Below are 22337 nucleotides of genomic sequence, written 5' to 3'. Positions count from 1 at the left end.
TTTATTATCTCACAAAAACTAGATGCAGATAAATATTTGCATTTTGAACTATAGTTACTAATCATGTTTTTGAAGATTTTAAAAATTGACAAGATGCTAGGTTCTTGAAAAAATAAACAAAATGTTTCAGGTGTAACACATATAAAATAAATAACAATATTTGACCGATCTGCAAACAAAATTCTGTCTCATAGTTACAAAGATCAGATACAAAAATATGAAATACCATGTATGATGTAATACCAAGACAAAAATAGATTTATCTTTTTACTTTAGCATTAATTTAATGAAATTATGAAGATACTAAGTTATCCAGGCACAATTTATGTGGGTGAATATCCAAAACAATATTACTTCTATTTAAGAGTAAAGAATAGTATAACATTTTTAAAATAACAAAACTGTAATTATATTATTAGTATTGTTCTATGCACATTAATGCAAATAATAAATAGATACTCCTGTAATAGATGGTACTACCAGTCATAGGACATATTTAAGCTTGCTTCCTTCATATTTTCATACTATTTGCAGTTGCCATAAGCTTTTTATATAATTTCAAACACAGTACGGGGAGTGCCATATGATATGTTTTTTTGTAAGGCATATTTACAAACAGTTGTTGTAGTGTGATGTACTAAGGATAAAAGGGTTGATATCTAATTCTCAAATACATTATTTGTATGAAAAATAATACTGTAACTTAAATGTTTTTTTATGAAAGGGTTGTAGAAAAAACTTAAAAGTGCTAGGAAGAAATTCAAATATATTTGATAAATAGATACCTACATATATGAGTTGAGAGAAAACTGTATGCCTTATTTTAATTCATATAAGGTCTTAAAACTTGCTAGCTCCTGTTAACAGCTATCTAAATGTAATACTGGCCATGGTTACCTTAAATTAAATAATGATAGTTTTTTTTCCCATTTTTGATCAATGGTAAAGTTAATGGTTAACTTAAAGACCATGCATGAATTGGTGTTCTCAGAGAATACATATTTAATAATGTTGGACTGAATTTGTTTTATGCCTGTACATGTATTATTTTATGAAGTAATATACATTTATAAATGACCAAAAGATACATGTCAATAATGATATAGGGTTTTTGCATGAATATTGGGGAATATTGTCCTGAGTAGAATTTTATATTGCATGAGCTTGTGAGTACAATATATGTTCTACGAGAAACAATATTCCCCAATATTCATGCAATATCCCTTTTATTGTATAGCAATATAATATTTGAAAGTAAAAATTAGTTTAAACTAAGATTTTGTTGTTGATCACATCATGAATTTTTAAGATTTATTGCACTAGTGCAATATTAGAATTCATTGCACGTTAACTTTTGGTTACTTTCTGTGGGAAATATTATATTGCTCTGCAATAATATGTAATTGTAAATCGACCAAGTCAGATATAAACCTTTATACATAAAGAAAAAAACTCACTTGAACGGCAGAAGACTTTTTATTGATACTTCAGATCAGTACTTCAACGTACAAAAATTCAGAATACAACTGAACAAAACAAGAAACCTACCAAATTTTAATAAAATCAGTTTCCTGTCATGTTCATTCTGTGAAAAAGTAAGCCTTTACTAAAATTAATATGGAGTTGTTTGAGAAAATAATATTTGGCATTAAAAGTGTCAAATTATAATGTCAAAATCATTATCAAATTTGTAGCTTCCAATTGCAAATGTGATATAGCAATTCATGTTTTAATTTACATTGTCGTTCATTTGTTCATTACATGAAATTTTAAGATGTTTAAATCTGTTGTATGAAAATGGAAAGAAAAAGGAAATAACTATTGCTAATGGGAAACATTGTAGGAAATTAAATATAAAGTATTTTTTTGGAGTAGAAAATATGAAAGTCAAGTTAAAAATAATCTGGAAATTATAAACAAAGATGTTATAGAATTGTCATATATAATCATAAATTGTCATTTTATAAATAATTTTTTTATACAATTATACATATAAAGATGAAAAGCTCTGCTTAAAAGGCTGTTTGAATCATACATAGCTATTTGCAGCAACATTTCTTGATGAGTAGATTGCACAATTTTTCAGGACCAATATTAACTTTATTTTAAATTAAACACATATGCTATTGTTACTATTAACTGACAGGCAAGTGTTTCCTTATTATCATTATAATGATAATAGATACATTGCTTTAGTCTCTTCTCAATAGAATGACAAAAAAGCAGCCTTTACTAAAAGCTTTTCTGTCTCCACTGCAATACATAAGGTGGAATAGACATACCAAATGTCCATTTATCTGTCCATCTGTTAGTTCTTGTAAACACTATCACAACTACATTTTTTGAACATTCTTTATGAAATTTATGTCTAAGGTTTATATAGGCAATGTTCTTAAAATCAGTGCTGATCATGTATTTATGTTCTTAAAATCAGTGCTGATCATGTATTTATGGGAGTAAATGACTCGAAGGGTATTTAAGTAAAAAAAAAAAACAATTCTAGTATTGATGTTTAAATAATTTTTGGCTAAAGATTGAAGATTCAAAATTTTTTAAACCATATTTCAATTAGTTGGTATGGGCTGATTTAACATAAAATGTCAATGTTACAACCAATAACTGTTAGTTAACAGTAACAAAAAAGTAGAATATACTACACAATTTGTGGGAACATAGTGATTAAAATTTATTTGGTGCTGAATATACATGAAGTTTTACATGTATAGTTTTGGTACACATTTTTGATACATCAGCATTATGCATACATTTAATCATTATCAGTATTTCATGACCAATATTTTTAGATAATTTTTTGACCAAAATGTTGTTTTTTTTCTTTTCTATATATGTGTTATTTTTTTATTTTTTTTTGATGTTGTGAAATGATTATGGAATTTATCATGTTGATATATTTTTCTGACAACACAGTTGCAGTTTTCAAATACCCACATCTTAATTCATGATTCCAAAAATAAAAATAATCAACTTTACTAATTATGGAGTTCTGCAATTAAAAAAAAGTATTTACTAACACCAGCAACAGTATAATGCCAGTTGCATGTTAATTCTAAAATAAGCTATCATTTCTTTTTTGTGTTTTTGTAGTAATTTTTTTGGACCATATTCCCCCAAAAGAACAATTCCAATTTTATATTAGTATATGTAATAGTATAAATTATTACTTATATAATGTCATGTTTTATTTTGTTTTCAATTTGGAGAATAAAATAGTATACTCAGACCATTAGATTTTGTTTATATGGGCTCATTCCAGACTCTGGTATAACAAGACATTAGTTAAAGGTAACAACATGTTTGATTATCATTATATTAACATTCAACAAATATTTACATGGCATTTTACTTCTTTATACCCTTGAAAATATTTACATTGAATTCTTTTTATAACCTCCCCTTAAACTATTTTTCCTGTTTATATTTATGGTCAAATATACCAGTCTCTTTGTTCATGTATTGTATTGTTAGAATTAATTAAATGTGTTAAGCATGTCTACAAAATTAGTGTAAATAGACAAATTTGTTTTTTTGTAATAGAAGTTTAGTTGTAAAAAAAATTTATAGTTTGTATAGACTATAAACATATTAACATCAATTTTATTAAAAGAAATAATTTAGAATATATTAGTTTGCTTTTATATTGAAATATATATAGTTACTACTTATAGTTAACAGCTTGTACATAAAAAAAAAATGATAGTGCGTGTAAGCCATCTTGACATTTTTTTTTACATTAACTTTTACACTGTTTCTGTTAAGTCTGAACCCTGTCCTTGCTAGTGAACTTGACTCCAATCTTAATTCATTGGATTGACACTGGGCACTGGCTTCCACAACCAATAAAACTGGGCGCCATGAAATAGCACCAAAGTGGCGCTTAAAAGTGGCGTTAAAACACCAACAATCAATCAATCAATTAAACCTGTGTATAATGAAATGCAAATGTTGCACGGCTATGAAATGATTGAACCATTTTGGACTTAATGGTTCTTCAAGTTTGTTTCATACTTATTATTGAAATAATTGTTCAGTACCTACATGAACTCGTAATTTAATGGACCTGTCCATCAACAGGAGCTCTGTAAGCAGTTGACCTTAATTCTATTTGGTGATTTATCTTTTGAGAAATATGATTTTATTGACAAATTTTTGCTAGCCTCAAGAAAAGTATTTGGTAAAGGTATATTATATGAAGGTACAAAAGATGATTTCTTTAAATTCTGTACACCATCTTTGGCAGTTTTAGAATATTAGTATTAACACTGATTTCAGACAATTTCTTTACTTTTTTTTGCGTTATACCTTGACAGGTTACATAGTCTATTATTATGTCTTGGGGGAAAGGTCGAAGGAAAGCCAAAGGTGTTGTTGAAATGGTTGCTTATTCTTCCGATTTTACAGAGGAAGAAAGATGTATCCTATTTGTACTGCTGTACTTTTAAGAATCTAATTAAAAACCGATCTCTCATCGCTCCCGTTTTCTGATATGTGGTGCGGGAGATCTAACGAAACCCGCGTTGAGGTCACATGTGAGTGACCTCGTAGGTGTGTCTTTTTAAACCAATGAAAATGAGTTTTCAACGATCTTGAAAGTTTATCGCGAGGTAAAGGGATGAAACTCGTTTTATTTAAGAAGAAATCGTCAGTCCAAATAATTCATAAACTTTTTTGATTGGCTTATTAATAGGTCGGCAATTCATTTGCATATTATTATAAATTCATAACTTCCAGTTCACTCACATGTGACCTCAAAGCAGGTTTCGTTATATCTCCCACGCCACATACCAGAAAACGGGAGCGATGAGAGATCGGTTTTAAAATAGATTGTACTTTTAGCTAAAGATATTTGGTAGAAGGAAATGATACTAAATGAGAGGTGTTTTTTTCTCTCCAGAATACCCAAAGAACATTTTTTTATGTTCAAATGTTCTATTGATATTTTTTTTTAGTCGTAATCTTTTTCTTCATTGTTCAGTTCCTTAAATCCATTCATCATTTTATCAAGTAGAGATTTATAATATATATCTCCCAATTGGTACGATATTTCTAGGCTTGTACTTCCTATCATAATTTCCTTGATAGAGAATTGTTACTCACAAGGAAGCTATTAAATCAAATTGTGCAGTTGAAATCACCCCTTCGTAAATTTTACAGACGCCAACAGGAGTTTGTTGACCGTTATGGAATTTCCATTTATCAGATGACTTGTTCCATGAGTTGTAATTACGTGACATTCCTGTTCCCTTTTCACAAATGTGTTCTAGCGAATTAGAATTATTACCAGATTCATATCAACATGACGGGTGCCACATGTGGAGCAGGATCTGCTTACCATTCCAAAGAACCTGAGTTTGCCATAGTTCTTGGTGTGGTTCATGTTGCTTAGTTGTTGTGTTTTCTGTTCTATTGTTGTTGTTTTTATAAGCCATGGCGTCAGTTTGTTTTAGATTTATGAGTTTGAATGTCCCTCTGGTATCTTTAGCCCCTCTTTTATAGAATGATATTATTTTTCTTATTCCAAGATTCATCGTAGCTCTGATTTTCCTTTGATCTCATTCAGCTATATGTTCCCAAGCTTTTGTCTGTAATATAAGTTGGCTTCCATTTATTACAGAGACTGTGAATCAGGGAGAGATGTGAAATATACCAAAGGAATAATCAAACTCGTAAGTCGTAGACAAACTGACAATGCAATCGCAAAAAAAAAAAAAAAAATATCAAAAGACAAACATGATATTAAATACAATATTGAAAACCAAAGTCTGAGAAACTGGAACACAACTTTAAACTGCGAGCGATCTCGTGAACTCTTGTAGAAAAAGCTGATCTTGCTACACGGGACTTTCCTCATATGTCTGCAACTATGCCGTCAATAAGTTCTTATGGTTCCTCTAAATACCTTACACGGGATACCAGGAAAAGCCACATATACTGCACAGTGCTACAAATCAAACCGCCACTAAAACCCGGCTCCTACTGTAAAACGGACAAACAACCAATAACTTGAAAAAGAAAGTAAAAAAAAAAACAAAAAAACAAAAAAACAAAAAAACGGCACATAATTCCAAAATGTGCTTGCTACTACAGGAAACCAGTTAAGGTTGCCAATGCTGTTGGTTGAATATTACCAATCAAGATTGAAGAATCCAAACTAAACGGTTCCGTGAAGTCTCTTAAAATTATTGAAACTAGTATCAAACTATCGCAAACTTGATTTTCGAGCCTATCATTCCTGGCGACTTCATTGTTGAACGATTTAAAAAAAATAATATATCAGTTTTCAGTGCTTAAGTTCTATGATAATGATAGGAAGATTTAGATATGCCGTATTAATTTTACGAGATAGTGTAAACATGTATTTACAAATACAATGCTGTTTTTCTGACTGTCGCGTGGTATGTGCAGCTTGTGAAAGTAATTTATGTGTTAGTTTAATTTTTTGTCAATTTAAGTCCTCTTCATTCTACCAAACAGTACACAGGTTTAAAATGTACACGTCATAGGATGCGGCAAGAGGAGCACCAACGTCTAAAAAAATATATATATATCGTATCTATCAATTCAAAATAGTCACTGACAGGTAAACGCAAATCACATACTTAGTACATGTCTTTCAATTCCATGGAAGAACGAAGTATTCAATTTATGATAAATACTTTAACAAGCGGATTTTGTTTAGCCAAAGATAGATCTATTATACCACTTTTCCTTATTAGTCTTTGTTCAATTTGCACTTTTTAAAAAATTGTGCAGAATTTATCTTTGTTTCAAATAAAGAAATACTTGGCATTAGAAAAGTTTTATCCTGTCCAGTACTATAGAAAATAATTCACATAACATTTCATTGCACATAAGAAAATAACCATCACTGGAAGTTAACCAATCAAATTTCTCCCCTTCTTTAACCTGTGTACCAGCTTTAGCAAGGATTTGTATAGTTGGACTATAGTTAGTTACTATACAAATCCTTGGCTTTAGTAACCATATAAGCTCAAATTTACAAAATATTCTATAGAAACCCCAAATAACAACAATAATGGTGCTTTGAAATACCCAAGACGTATGTTTATGAAACAGACATGTTTTACTGCAATAAAATATAGGATTAATTACCTAAACTGTCAAATTCAAGGGATTTTTTTCGACCTTTTTTCGTATACAACTGGATGTGATGTACCATGATTTGCTGGTATTACGCCAATACACAATTAAAGGTCACTTGAAGATCACCTCTAGCGCAATTTGTTTCATTAAAACATTATTAGGTCAGAAATAATAAATCCATATATCCAATGTTCTTTTGTTCTTGATTTGAAATAAGGGTATTGGCAATTTAATTCAACTTGTAAATGTAAAGAATATGTCAATCATACGTGAAAGGTATCATTTAAACCCGACCGACATGAATTTGTAGGGAAGACCTTTTCGTTATTATCCTTACATCTATATTTGACTAATGTATCATCTGATACTTTCTTTGTTAACTGGGTTATTTTTTCGTCTGTTGTAGGTGTAATACCACCAAATCATAGTACGTGATATGTGGTTGTATTAGTACGTCAGATCCGGCTGCATACGAAAAAGGGTCGAAAAGATAAATCTGCAGTTTGGAGTTTAGTATGGCGTTCATTATCACTGAACTAGTATATATATATTTGTTTAGGGGTTAGCTGAATGACGCCTAAGGGTGTGGGAAATGTTCGCTGCATTGAAGACTTCTTGGTGACCTTCTGCTGTTGTCTGTTCTATAGTCGGCTTGTTGTCTTTTTGAAACATTCCCCATTTCCATTCTCAATTTTATATTATTTTGAAAATGCAAACATAGAAAAAAGGACTAATAGAAGAAAATCAATGGTTGTATTGCACCTGCTGTCAAATTGTTAGAGCCACTTATTACAATTTTGGAGTGTACTCTTTGTTTTAAATTTTGTTAGTAATTGACATTAACAATATTTAGGTTTGCTTGATATTTCACCTTAGGTTCACTCAATCCATCATTCCAAATTACGTGGATGTAAGCAACTGAATGTCTCCTTAATGATTTCAACAATTAGCAAACAAGTACAATCAGATTGAAAAGGTATTAAAATAACAGAATGTGAAAATTCAAACGAGAAATTAAGTCTGATTTATGACGAAATGATAACCAAACTAAATATAACAGACGGCAAAAAAAAAACCAAACTTTGTTTTACATTGATTTACATGCTACAGACATGAAGCTAACAGATTAAAGATGTTGCGGGTTTAAACATGTCTGACCGCTCAACCTCCCACTAACCCAACATAGTAGAAGGTATTGTATGTTTGTTTTAATTGTCAAATGGTTTAAGTGGAGGATATTTGGTTTGCAATAGTTTACGACAGACTACAAATGATGATCAAAGCTCACTGAGTCGTTAGGCCAGATATGCTCTTACAAAAGCGAGGTGTATAGGTTAACCCTATCAATTGAATACAAAGACGTTGTTGAAGATCCAACAACTGGAAATCTTCAGTGATGATAATCAAATGAACAAGCCAACATCATGAATATATATATGGTAATGTTCTCATATAAAGTTAGTATTTATAAATTATGGGACATATCATTTCCGGTCTTCTACATGTGCTGCTATTTAAAGGCACTATATAAATATTTTATTATTGTATACATGTATATGCTAATGTTATCATATGCAGTAAATTACAGATCTAACATTGTTTGGTTGATGTTTAGACGAGTTGTACATATATATATATATATATATATATATATTTATAAAAAAGTATATGGCATATCATTTCTGTTCCTCTATATAAATCTTTTCTTGTAATAACTTTCATATATATTTGTTTTTATTTTTGACAATCTAGAAACTTTTACTACATTTTATACTTATTAGTTGGTAAACATAATTTAGTTTCTCTTTTTCATTTTTTAGAATAATATAAACACGCTCTTACTTATTACATCCGATTCCATTGAGTGTGCAGGCGAAGGCAATATGTTTGGTTAGCTTCCTTGCTTGCTGAACAGTGAAGTCATTGTACGGTTAGGTAAACTACCCTCATTTAAAAATTAGACTAGTCTAACAGATAACTAATATATCTGTCTTTAGGACTAGGCTACTTGGAAAGGAGGATAGTATACCTTACCTAATAATGACTTCACGGTTCTGCTAGCAAGCAAACTTACCAAAGATATAACTTTTACCTACACACTTAATGGAATCGGCTGTAAATAAATGACACAAATATATTAGGTATCTATGTGAAATGTGTTCTTGTAAATACAGATCTTTAAATTGATGCATTTGATCCAAATGGTTTGGTAAATGGGAATTCACAATATACGTTTATTTATTGATACAGAATTCTATTACTGAGAATAGTCTGTTTAAAACGCTAGTTGTCTGTTTCTTGTAAGAGATCTTCATATGGCTGTTCGAACTTTAGTGCATCTCTCACCTGCAAAACAAATAAATTAAATAAAAGGCAGTCTGATACTAGCCGAAACGCTTCTGATGAAACAATTTATAAGCCGTGTATCTTTGATGATTTTTTAACAACCACTATTCCAATGACACTGCTGTTTTACATTATGTCCCAAAGGGTATCCCCAGTCAAGATACAGCATTCACTTGAAATACCAACGATGCGGTAAACTATAAATGTTTGGTTTCACAAATAGGAAATACTCGTAACACTTATAGGGTTTTCGACCCCAAAACACAGATGTCTTTAGATCGCCGCGGTAAAAACTTATGCACTGGTTCAGCGTAAAGCGCATTTTGGGATTTTTTAATGCTTTCTAATATCATGATTTATTTAGCTTTTAAACAATTTTGATTCGATTGTCACTGACAAGTCTTGAAGAGACAAAACGCGTATCAAATTATTATTTAGGATTTGTTTTTGAGTTTTTCAGACATTTAGGACTGTAAACAGATCCTGATATAATCAATTAACTTGACCCCGATTTTTAAATGTTTGGTAGTAATCCACTTTGGGGTTTTAAATGCTTAAAAAGAAAATAATTCAAATGTACCAACCTCTTCCGTCCTTTTTAAAACTCTTATGAGGTTTAAGCCAGCTATCTTGCCTAATTCTTCCTCAGTCCAGTTTCTTTTTACCATTTCCGCAAACAAATACGGGTACTTTGATACGTCTTCTAAACCTTTAGGTACTCTAATGGACGAAAATAAAAAAATCGTTAAAACTCCTAATCGAAATGTGTTGACATTATAAAGTTTCTGCAACAGCTGTTGTGTTACAATATTAAGAAAAAATAGCAAATGCATCGCATCACCTCAATCAATTTCTTTGAATTATTTTTTTCTTACTACAAATAATATTTTATAAGGGTGGTTGGAATGAGTAAAACTAGTATTGACGCAATAGTTTGAAGTCTTAAAGACAACACCAAATTCTGTGAAAATTAGATTACTTTAAATTTTTGACATGTCAAAACACATTTTAAAGAAAATAGTCAAACACGCTAAAGTTGGTAAAACAAATCGTCACTAAAGGGCAATGACTACAATAACAAGCCTCTACTATAAAGCGAGTGGTAGTTGGCAATGGTACTCGAAACGTGGGTTTGGGTCACTGCATACTTGTGTTCAATATCAAAAATCTATAACAAAATATAAAAAAGTAATTTTTCGGATACCACAATGTTAAACCAAGGTGAAGAGTAGAGATTACAATTATTTTGCAGTTTTATAGATTTTAAAATAAAACTTGGGAACCAGTGAGAAAAATATCAATTGATTGTTGATTGTTTAACGTCGTAAGATTTAAAAAGTTTGTTCTCACATTTCTATACCATCAAAGTCGCTACCAATCCCAACATGATCGACACCAATGTTCTTCTTTATGTGTTGAATATGATCTAAAAGAATACATGGTAAACAAGGAAAAGGAATGACAAAAATGACACACGTACGAGCATTGACCATATTCTCTTGAAATCTATTTCAGTCACATATTTACATTAAAAACAAGAATGCGTTCATAGTACACGGATGCCCCACTCATGCTATCTTTTTCTATGTTCAGTGGACTGTGAAACTCGGAGTAAAAAACAGATCATATTAGAACTCTGATTTGGCCTTAAAATTAGTAAGATCTTATCACAAGGAACCAAAATCTTAACCTGAAGCGAGACGAACGAACGAACGAATGAACAGACGAACAAACGAGCGGACGTACATACCAAAAAAAACCAAACAGCCCTAAGTGACCTGATTAACATTAAACCCACAAACACTTGTTGTTAATTGAGTTAGGTGCTAGATGATTATTTACTTCACATTTTTAAGGTTTTTTTTATCTTTAATTATTGAAAAATCTAATAAAATAATATTTTTTAAATTGAAAAATAAGGTGATGTGAATTTAGTTTTCTATTAGTTTTGATTGCCTTTTCTACATTTCTAAATGAGAAGATATGGTCAAGTATACGTATATAGTATTCTATCATTTTCATTCTTAATTGTAAACATGCATGCCGAAAATCTATTTGAACCGTACCAACAACTTGGGATATAGTTGCAACTTGTTTACAGCTTACAAAATAAGGATAAAAGTTAACCATGACTATTCCATCATTTTCTTTCTAAAAATAAACAATGTAAAAGAATGTCAACTGTTGGATTAAAACACAATATCCTTAAAACTACTATTTATCTTTTTCGCTAGACTTCGTGCATTCAGAAACTTAGCATATATAAAAGCTTCATTTGTTTTTCTTTGACATATGCTAGCATTGATAAGAAAATCCAAAAAATATATATAGTTGTTTCATAAAAGAATTACCTTAAGCAATCGTTTTAAGGTGGTAATTTTAATCTGGGTGTGGCTGTTGGTTTCCGCAATGTCAACTTGACAACTGATATTGTCTCGAAATTCATTCTTTTGACTAAGTTAAATAATTAAACACTATTTTGTACAATTTTGGAAGGAAAGTATTTGAAACTAAAACAATGTGTATACATATTGTCATGTGGTTCTCTAGCTTTAGTTACATGGAGCGAATAGATAAAGGTATACTAGTTGTTAAAACATACACAATGAGTAATTGTTATAAACCAATTTTACTGACCACTAGCGAAAGGACATCATCCTGCACATTTCTGGTTGCATTACAAAGACTGTAAGCGGAGCTGTGACTGAAGATGACCGGAGCCCGTGACACGGAAATGGCGTCCTTCATGGTTTTCTTAGAAACATGAGACAAATCAACTAACATTCCTAATCTGTTCATTTCCTTCACCACGATCTAGAATTAAATTAGTGACCAAATATATATGTTATTGTATTACAAAGTTATTCATTTCAATAAGTAGTACAAATCCAAAAAAAAAAAAAAAAATCAAAAGAGGGACGAAAGATACCAAAAGGGACAGTCAAACTCATTAATCGAAAATAAACTGACATGGCTAAAAATGAAAAAGACAAACAGACAAACAATAGTACACATGACACAACATAGAAAACTAAAGAATAAACAACACGAACATATCTTGAAAGGAACTGCTGAATATTGGATGTCGTTGGGTGTATTTTTTGGTGTTTACATTTTTTTTCATTGATATATATCCCTTATCTAGTTTGATTCATATCTATAAATCTGTGTGTATATATAATTGTAGTCACGTTGAATAGCAATTGATGTCATTGACCATAATAGTATATAGTTATCAAAGGTAGCAGGCTTATAATATAATACGTCAGACGCACGTTTCGTCTACATAAGACTCATCAATAAGACTCAGATCAAAACAGTTATAAAGCCAAACAATTACAAAGTTGAAGAGCATTGAGGACCCAAAATTCCAAAAAACTGTGCCAAATACGGCTAAGGTTATCTATGCCTGGTATAAGAAAATCCTTAGCATTTCGAAAAATTCCTACTTTTGTAAATAGGAAATTTATAAAAATGACCATATAATTGACATTCATGTCAACATAGAAGTGCTGACTACTGGGTTGGTGAAACTGTAAAGATGCTCACAAATTGGGACTGTGCATGAATTTTTACTCCATGTTCTAATTAAGTAACGATAACCGTTTTCCACGGCCAAATAGGGGACATCGGATGAAAGAATTGTTGATCTCTTTAACAATGATTGCGACTTTTGGAACATCGAAACATTTATCATCAACAAAAATTGACAAATGACAATAGCAAATTTCTATAAAAATTAACAATATCCTTCAGACCACTTGAGTTAATATAGAATTTGACAAAGTAGGAACTTAATAAATAGAATTAAACCCGAATTCGTTATACTAGGATCAGATTTTTCCAAACTGATATAAATATAATTTTCTCAACTAATCATCTGACGGAATGAGGAAAGCTCACAACAGCAGCTAATATTCAAATGTAATGAAAGCTCACAACAGCAGCATAATATTCAAATGTGATGAAAGCTCACAACAGCAGCATAATATTCAAATGTGATAAAAGCTCACAACAGCAGCTTAATATTCAAATGTGATGAAAGGTTTTTTTTTAAACAGTACACGAATTTCAAAATGTACGTACCTTTCCAAATTTGGTCAATCCATTGTGCTTTGGTATAGAAGCGTTTCTATCTACTATATGACTGTCTGCCCTAAACGCAAAATTATTTCAGAAAATGAACTTCATTAGAAACAAGTACACTGAAGATAACAGTAAGATATGTACAGTAACTTTGTTTAAGCTCTAGTTTTTGTCTACTGCATTGCAGTTGTAAACTGTAACATTTTTTTCTGATTCACAGTGGACATGCCTTATCTTCTAACCATTACAAAATGTTGGTGAATACTTAGGTGAATATAGAAAACTTTACAACTGTTAGAAAAAAACCAACTTTAATTTTAAAACTGCCAACGATTGCATATTTGATAAAAAAAAAAAAAAGCTCATTTTCTACAAGATAATACTGAATAATGATAATACTAGGTAGTTTCGGTGAGTCTTTTTGACGTTGATGCGAACACTTAAAATTCCTAACTTAGAAAACGCATTTACGAACAAACCAGCACACTAAACATCTTCATTGTATGTCAATGTTCACAGTGGAAAGTGGCTGTGAAATCGGAAGTAGCAAGATTGAAGTTGTTATTTGTTTAAGTATACGTACACATGGAAGATTGGTTGATTGCTGTTTAATGAAATTTTTAGCACTATTTTGCTATTTCATGGCTGTAAGCTTTTATTGGAAGAGGAAGGCGGAGTCCATGGTGATAACCATGATATTCGTTAGGAAAAATGTAACAATCCTAAGCAATTCAGATTGAAGTTGTTTGTACCCGCATAGGCGCCAATGAATGACACCCAGCAAGACAGAATGTATAGGTTTTTTTTTTTTTAGAAAATACATGCCAAGAAATTGCCTCCGTTAAAATTCCATTCAGTGGAGCAAATTACAAGACAGTTACAAATGGTATTTTTTTTCCAGAAACAACGATACAATGGAACTTGTTACCACAAGTTGTGGAAGCATGTCAAGCAATTAAAACCTTTAGAAATCAGTTGACACCTACTGGTATCCACAACATAAATTAACCCTTCAATAACAATGTACATATTTTTAATCACTTGTTGTCTTTCTTTCATGAAAATATTACCATCCAAGTACGTATTTATACAAATTAAAAAATATTTTTTTGTTCAATCATTATTTTAATCACATACTCTGCCCAATTCGTAAAAGAGGGACAAAAGATACCAGAGGGACAGTCAAATTCATAGATCGAACATAAACTGACAACGCCATGGCCAAAAAGTAAAAAGACATACGGACAAATAATAGTACACAAGACGCCATGTTACTCATGTTAATACAATCTTGGTAAATAGTTTAATCCGGTAGGTAACATTCACGGTGAAAATGGAAATTGATTGTAGTTTCGAAATAAAGAGTATATCCGATATTCCATAACGGTTAACCAACTCTCAAAATAAAGAAGCTGAAACTGTATATCAGGAGAAGAAGAAGAAGAAGAAGAAGAAGAAGAAGAAGAAGAAGAAGAAGAAGAAGAAGAAGAAGAAGAAGAAGAAGAAAGATGATTTATATTGACCATTTGGTACATGGGCGTGTTCTAAACGGCAGGTCATAAATTAATTTGTTGAATGAAATCAAATCTTTAACTACTACTCAGTAATGAGTGCCATATGATTTCCACTGGAATTTTGAGCGAGGATTTATTGGCATGAATACATTGATGTTTCTGTGTATATATAAGCATTTTGGTCAAATAACTACCACCCAGCAAGAGTATCTATAATGGTATTTTTGTGTTATAAGAGCAAGAAAATGACGAAGCTGTGTTTTTATGTTTTCTGGCAACAGAGGGTGTAATATATCATCGTGTGTTCAGAGTGTCATGTATACTCCCAAAAAAGTAACCAACTTTTCGTTTTACGGTAAAATGCGAAAATGAATCAATAACTCGTCTGATGAAATTAACTTTGTGTTTGATGATTTAATAAATAAATTTGGTGTATTAACTGTCTTCTGATTGGTTAAAATTATTAGTTTTATTTTCAATGTTGTAAATTTTTATGGCGACACGCCCACTCTGACGTTGTGTATTCATACGCCAACATGTGTGTACGTTGTTATTGATAATATAAATAATATAAAAAGTTCTTTGAGCTTTATTTTTGATAGAAATTTATTTATAATGAATGGCAATAATTTATTTTGAATTTATTGGACCATAAAATTAATTTTTGACTCTTCACATTTTACATAATCCGTTTCGCGGATTGTTCAATGTGAAGAATCAAAAATTAATTTTATGGTGCAATAAATTAAAAAAAAAACAATAGCCATTCATTAAATATTTCAAGATCTTAACAGTTTTACACGACTTGGAAACTTTTTGTTAAATAAAAGATCTGATTTTACTAGCATTACAATGAAATGCAGAAAAAAAAATACTACACTAGATTTAGTTTAATATTACAGACAAAGAAATATAAAAGCTTACCAAGGTGGATTACAGTTATGAGTCAGCGTCATATATCGTATACCCAAGTCATAGAACATCCGTAATGTTGCAAGACTGCTATTGATAGCATGACCGCCCTCCAGCCCCATCAAACTGGCAAACTTCCCTTCATCGAAAGCTCGCTGTATTCCTTTTTGAATTAAGAATAGTCGTAAATATATTCAACCTTGTACAATGTTTATATATCTGTTAAATAATATAACACTTATAGAAAATAAATGTACATTCAATCATATTATTACAAATCTGCATATTTTAGATACTTATGGCATTTGAAGACATTTTTATATAAAAAAAACACTGCAAACTTTACCCATGTTCTTGTTTACTGTTGCATCGAAGGACATCGGCAGCCAAAATGAGTGTTTGTGTATCAACAAAACACATAGGATATTATTTTTAGTAAAACTTCAGTTTTGATTATAAAGAATGTCCTGATATAGTTTTGAGATACATGTATAAACAAAAGAAAAATAGCAAAATCAATAAAAATTGTTCATTTTATTTATTATATTGTTAAATGTTTACAAACAAGCTGTGTCATGTGGTCTCTTGTGGAGAGTTGTCTCTTTGGCAATCATACCGCATCTTCTTTTTTATATTTGCTATTTTTTTTTTACCTAAACAAAGACTACATACAAACAAAGAATGAATGCGAAAAAGAAATGTTTACGTTTTCTTACCATCAGCAGAAGTGACAAATCTAAGAAAGCTCGAATATTTATTGTTTAGTTTCTTAATGACATCGATTTGTTCCAATGTTCTTTGCACTGCACTATGATGTTGTGTTGTACAATAGACGAATATTGACCAGAACTAAAAACGAAAAAAAAACCCAACAAACTATATAACTTGGACTATACATACTTCATACAATATACAGTGTAACTTCTCATTTTTTTTTGGTGCAAAAGAAGCATATATTATTGCTAGACAATTCAGTTGCAGAAATCCTTACTTATTTACAGATTTACAAAATCATGATCTCCTTATGATAAGGTGATTAAAATTATAACCATTTTTTGACAATGATACCTGTTATGACCTATTATGACTGTTTGAGTTGCTCACACAATGTTGTCAATATAATAAAATTTCCATTCAAGTGACAGGGGTTTAACTAGCTATTTAACCAGGTTTATTCACCATTTTCTACGTATGGAAATGCTTGTACCAAGTCAGGAATAAGACGGTTGTTTTACATTTGTTTGATGTGTTTGGGTTTTTGAATTTGCCATTTGATAAATGACATTCCGTTTTCATTTTGTGTTGGACTTCGGTATTTTTGTTATTTTACTTTTTAAAAAAGTTGTGTGGCCAAATGAAATGCGTAGTCAAAGGAATATATAAAAAAAAATTCGAAAAGTTGTGTCAAACCTTTTTTTTCCCTATAATTTAACATCAAGTTTATGAAAAAAAACAAATTTGAAGAAAACGAACATATCAATAAAATTCATATCAACACAAAATCGCTGACTGTTTGGTTCCTGGTACCATATGGGACGTCCATTGGGATCGACTCAGAGGTAATTAAACTTATCAAAGATACCCGACTTATAATTTGATAGTTTCGTCTATATAAAACACATCATTAATACTATGTGTAAATAATTGTTTTGTTCATAGTTAATATATAAGTTACCTGTGCTGATAATTTTCCTTCTCGGAGACGAGATATGTCAGTATGTGTATAAGTTGTTTGGTTTGCATTATATTGTTTCCTCAGATCTTGACTAAAATCAACCGAGTACACCTTGTTATCAACATTCGTGTAAAACTCGTACGACAGATCATTATGGCTTGAAAAAAACCAAATATATAATTATCAAATAAAATCTTTCAATGTTAATCTTACTCGGCTTAGTTACGTTTCTTTGAATATATAAATAAACACATAAACTGGTGCACATGAGCGCATAATAATTTCGTCGTCTAGGTAAAGGTAAACAGTTTAAAATTAAAACAATATTAAAAGAGGGACGAAAGATACCAGAGGGACAGTCAAACTCGTAAATCGAAAATAAACTGACAACGCCATGGCTAAAAATGAAAAAGACAAACAGCACACATGACACAACATAGAAAACTAAAGAATAAGCAACACGAACCCCACCAACAAATAGGGGTGATCTCAGGTGCTCTGGGAGGATAAGCAGAATCTTCTCCACATGTGGCATCCATCGTGTTGCTTATGTTATAACAAATCCGATAAATAGTCTAATTCGGTAGGTCACATTCATGAAAGGGAAGGGAATTGTAGTTACGACGTAAACAACATATGCGATATCATTTGTGAAACGGTTATTCCATAACGTTCAACCAACTCGTGGTGGCGTCCGTAAAATTTACGAAGGAATGATTTCAACTTCACCATTTGGAACTCTTGGTTTAATAGCTTCCTTGTGAGCAGCAACCTTATATCAAGAAAATCATGATACGAAACGCAAGCACGGGAATATCGTATCAATTGGGAGATATATACCCCGTATGCAGGTGCTGCTGGAATGTTGCTCATATGTGGATACTCAAAAAGTCCAAAGATCTTTTAGCGATACCAACTCTTTCAATTTGTCTTTTAGTTTGGAATGTGGAATACTTGTGTAAAGTGTAGAAAAGTCGAATGTTTTAATGCTATTACAAGATGAAAGAGAGTTAGATTGTATGTACTATTAAAGATCTTTGGATTTTCTAAGTATCCACATCTGATTCACGCCACCTCTAGAATAGTCAGTTTCACAATAACTTTGAAGCCCGTCTTTGATTGCTGATAAAATTGATGTTAGTAATTTAGAAAGAGGTTTCGTGGAGCACTAGGAAGACCCAGCAATATACCGTTGTTTGTAAGGATGAGTGTTACACACAAAAACAATGATGTCTGGGCTTAATGAGGCCCCTCATGGGGGGGTCCTAGTAATCACATAATCACCATTCATTTGCCAATATAATCACATAATCATTAAATATTTGCTTATCTTTAGTAATCAAATAATCATAAACTAAAAATACAGTCCTAGGTAATCAAATAATCATGAAATATTTGGCTTAAGAAATCAAATAATCATTAAAAAAAACGGCCAAGTAATCACATAATCAAAAACCCCATGAGGGCCCTCCTTAATTTATCTGCGGGGACAACAACATATTTGTCATGGAGGTAGGATAAGTGTTTTGCAACATTTTGGTCTTTAAATATTGACGTAGCATGGGCATTGATAGCCCCATTATTATTATTATTATTAAATTACCTAAGTAAGTACCGGTATGATCCCATATGGAGGATACAATCATTTATACCAATATAAATTTTAAACTTGTGAACATAAGGGGCTTATCTCCCGTAGAAGTATTCGGTTAGCTGAAGATTTTTTTATTCATTGTAATTTAATTAGTTTATTGTATATTTGTTCCGCCTAACATATTAAGTTCCACTGGAAACAATGTCCTGATGAAACAAATATTATTTACCATATAATCCGTTAGAAACATATTTTGTAATATTTATTCCTGTTATGAATTATATCTTTAAGGAACCTTTATTTTGTGACAAGTTTTGGCGTATTTTCTTTTTTTTTTTGTATTAGCTGATAAATGTTAGCAGTAATCTGTATGTTGATCGTTGTTTGTAAACCCCCAGATGCATACATTTCAGGTATATTCAAGACGAGAACAAATTAGTGTTTATGCAATAGGTACGTCACGTCCGGAATACGAAAAAGGTAGATTAAAATATTCCCTGGAATTTGAACTTAAAACTAACCCTACATTTCATTGCAGTAACAAATTTCGTAGTCATTAACATATATCTTATGTGTTTCACTATTCTTTTATTTGGTCTTTTAGACACGTGAGAGGTTACATGGTTACTAAAGAACTTTACTCATGCCAAGTATTTCTTTATTTGAAACAAAGATAAATTCTGCACAATTTTTTGAAAAGTTCAAAATTAACAAACACTAATAATGGAAAAAACCAATAGTTGTATTACATCTGCAAAGTGTGTATTTATCACAATAAAATCGTTTTTCAAAAGAGAACACAGTCTTCAAACATCTCAACTGTTCCACGGACAATTAATGTCATTTACAGAAATCAAATATTTAACACAGCTACAAACAAAAAACAATGAATTACAGTATCACGACTTGAGACTGACACATACATACATAATGGTGGGTTTAAACATGTAAGCGGGACCCCCCTTACCCGGGACAGTGGTGTGACAGTGCAAAATAAATACGAAATATCAAAATCAGTTGAAAAAGGCTTAACTCATAAAATGGATACAAATAGAAATACATATAACAAATTCACAGAATGTACGTGGCTTGGTACTTGTACATCCCACCAACATTAAGACACTTAGTACAGATCTAAGAGTACTCGCAGTTACTGAAAGCTTGTTAAAGAAATCATGCATTTAAGACTATATTATCAATCAGTGCACATAAAACATCCAATTGATTTAGCGTAAAGACGTCATAAACAGTCAGAGAAAAACATGATCTTGTGCAATGCTAAGATACGGGAATCGACAGATTGTCAATTTATGAAAGTGCATATGTATATAACAATAATATTTAGTTTGCTTTTAATTTACTGATAACAAAATCAATATTACTACCAATAAAACAATATTCAAACATTACAGTGTTGAATTGGTAACCTTTTGCAATACATTTATTTAAAGTATCAATAAGTTTGTCAGGATCGTTCTAAATTCCCGGGCACGGTTAATAACATCTCTGTACAAATGAGGATGCACTATCCCGTTTGAAAAAAAGTTACAATTAATCTTCAATACCAAACCTTTATAGCTATGGAAGAATTTGGTAAAAGTTTTCAGTTTCTTGTGGTATTGAAATCCATGAACTAATTTACCAGTCTATAATACATAGATTACGATTCTTTTAAACAAAATTTAAAACGTCACAACAGACACAGATATAGCGAACGAGTTGTGAAATATAAACACCGTACGTAAGATTATGCCATAGGAACATAACCATCCAAAATGAAAAATTAACAATAGGGAACGAAAAATGGTTACTTTTGTCAGAATTTTAGTGTGGAAATTCCCATGTATAACTGAAATATCCTAAACTAGGACAGTTATGAGCGTTTTTGTTTGAATTATTTAATGTTAGTTCCTTTGTGTAAATTTCGAAAAATTCTTGATTATTCAACGAACAAATATCGTCAAGATAACGACAAGTGTTGTTGAATTTATCAATTAAATCCAATTTAGAAGGGTTTTTACTAAGTTTGATCATAAACTGTGATTCATTACTGTACAAAAACAAGCTGCTATTAAAGGGGCGTGATTGGTGCCCATAAAAATACAGCCACTATAAATAAATATGTTTATACTAATATGACAGTTGTTTTCCATCTGTTTGATGTGTTTGAACTTTTGGTTTTGCCAATTGATAAAGCATTTGAATTTCCCTCGGAATTCGGCATTTTTGTTATTTTACTTCTCACTATCATATGGTTATTAACACTCACCCATCTACAAGTGGATAATGATCCAAAATACATTTGGCATATTCTAAATTCGGATTCTGTGCTTTTGTGTTTTTGGTACACTTCTGACACGATGTTAGCTGGGTTGACCTTTGTCGTCCAGTGGGAGACGTCTCTGTTCTTTCTGGCTCTTTGTAAACTACTTCTGTTGATTTATTAGCCAAAACACCTACTGCTACTGACAATGCTAATACCACACAAAGGACGCTTATTCCTACTATGAGCAATGTCTTATTTCGGACCACACGACTGTTGTGGAGGATCTCCATCTTTTCATGTATTTGTTAGTGATGTAACTATTCATCTCAATAGATAATCGTTATCAGTTTACATAATAACAAATTCAACTGAAATACGTTTAATATAGGTTAGTAAACTTAGTACATAATGAGATGCCTGTACCAAGTCAGAAAGGTGACAGTTGTTTTCCATTCTTAAGATGTGTTTGAGTTTTTGATTTTGCTATTTTATAAAGGACTTTCCGTTTTGGATTTCAGTAGCAGTTTGGTCTTCTTAAGAATTGTTTATTGTCCTTCAGACTTGTTTTGGTTATTTGTCTAGACAGCTTGACTACTGTCTATTTGATGCATACCTCTCATCTCATTTTATTGATATTGTAAATTTGATTAATTGTAGAAACAACATTATTGTGGTAATATAAAGATACACAGTTGTTTTAAGAGCATTTGGTAAATTCATTTTATAGATTAAAATCACTATAAATGACCAGTCACGAGACTTAATTTAAGTGGTTCTGGTTCTTTCAATTCTGCAACAGACACGAGTTTGTATCACAATTTT

At 31.1% G+C, this 22337-nt stretch overlaps 1 protein-coding gene across 1 annotated transcript; it reads right to left on the bottom strand.

Annotated features, from left to right (window-relative positions):
* Window positions 1-9342: 9342 nt before the first annotated feature.
* LOC143064768 (dipeptidase 1-like) lies at window positions 9343-21848 on the bottom strand. The gene is made up of 10 exons (XM_076237850.1): window positions 21519-21848; window positions 17656-17812; window positions 16697-16829; window positions 15993-16143; window positions 13555-13624; window positions 12106-12282; window positions 11535-11619; window positions 10819-10894; window positions 10053-10188; window positions 9343-9468 (listed from the first exon to the last, which is right to left on the bottom strand). Exons 1-10 carry the CDS (start codon window positions 21803-21805, stop codon window positions 9406-9408), a joined length of 1335 nt encoding a protein of 444 aa, XP_076093965.1. The 5' UTR covers window positions 21806-21848; the 3' UTR covers window positions 9343-9405.
* Between the last annotated feature and the right edge of the window lie 489 nt (window positions 21849-22337).

Source organism: Mytilus galloprovincialis, chromosome 2 (assembly GCF_965363235.1).
Source record: "Mytilus galloprovincialis chromosome 2, xbMytGall1.hap1.1, whole genome shotgun sequence".
NCBI classification, from domain to species: Eukaryota; Metazoa; Mollusca; class Bivalvia; order Mytilida; family Mytilidae; genus Mytilus; species Mytilus galloprovincialis.
The sequence above is the reverse complement of the archived record's forward strand: the minus strand, read 5'-3'. Positions and strand labels throughout refer to the sequence as shown.

Bases quoted from the DNA above. Each gene is read 5' to 3' on its own strand.
- LOC143064768 (XM_076237850.1), bottom strand. From the start codon at position 21,805: ATGGAGATCCTCCACAACAGTCGTGTGGTCCGAAATAAGACATTGCTC. The intron at 17,813-21,518 runs GTGAGTGTTAAT...GTTTTTTTCAAG, and splicing joins CATTATCCACTTGTAGATGG to CCATAATGATCTGTCGTACG. The intron at 16,144-16,696 runs GTAAGAAAACGT...TAATTCAAAAAG, and splicing joins ATTTGTCACTTCTGCTGATG to GAATACAGCGAGCTTTCGAT.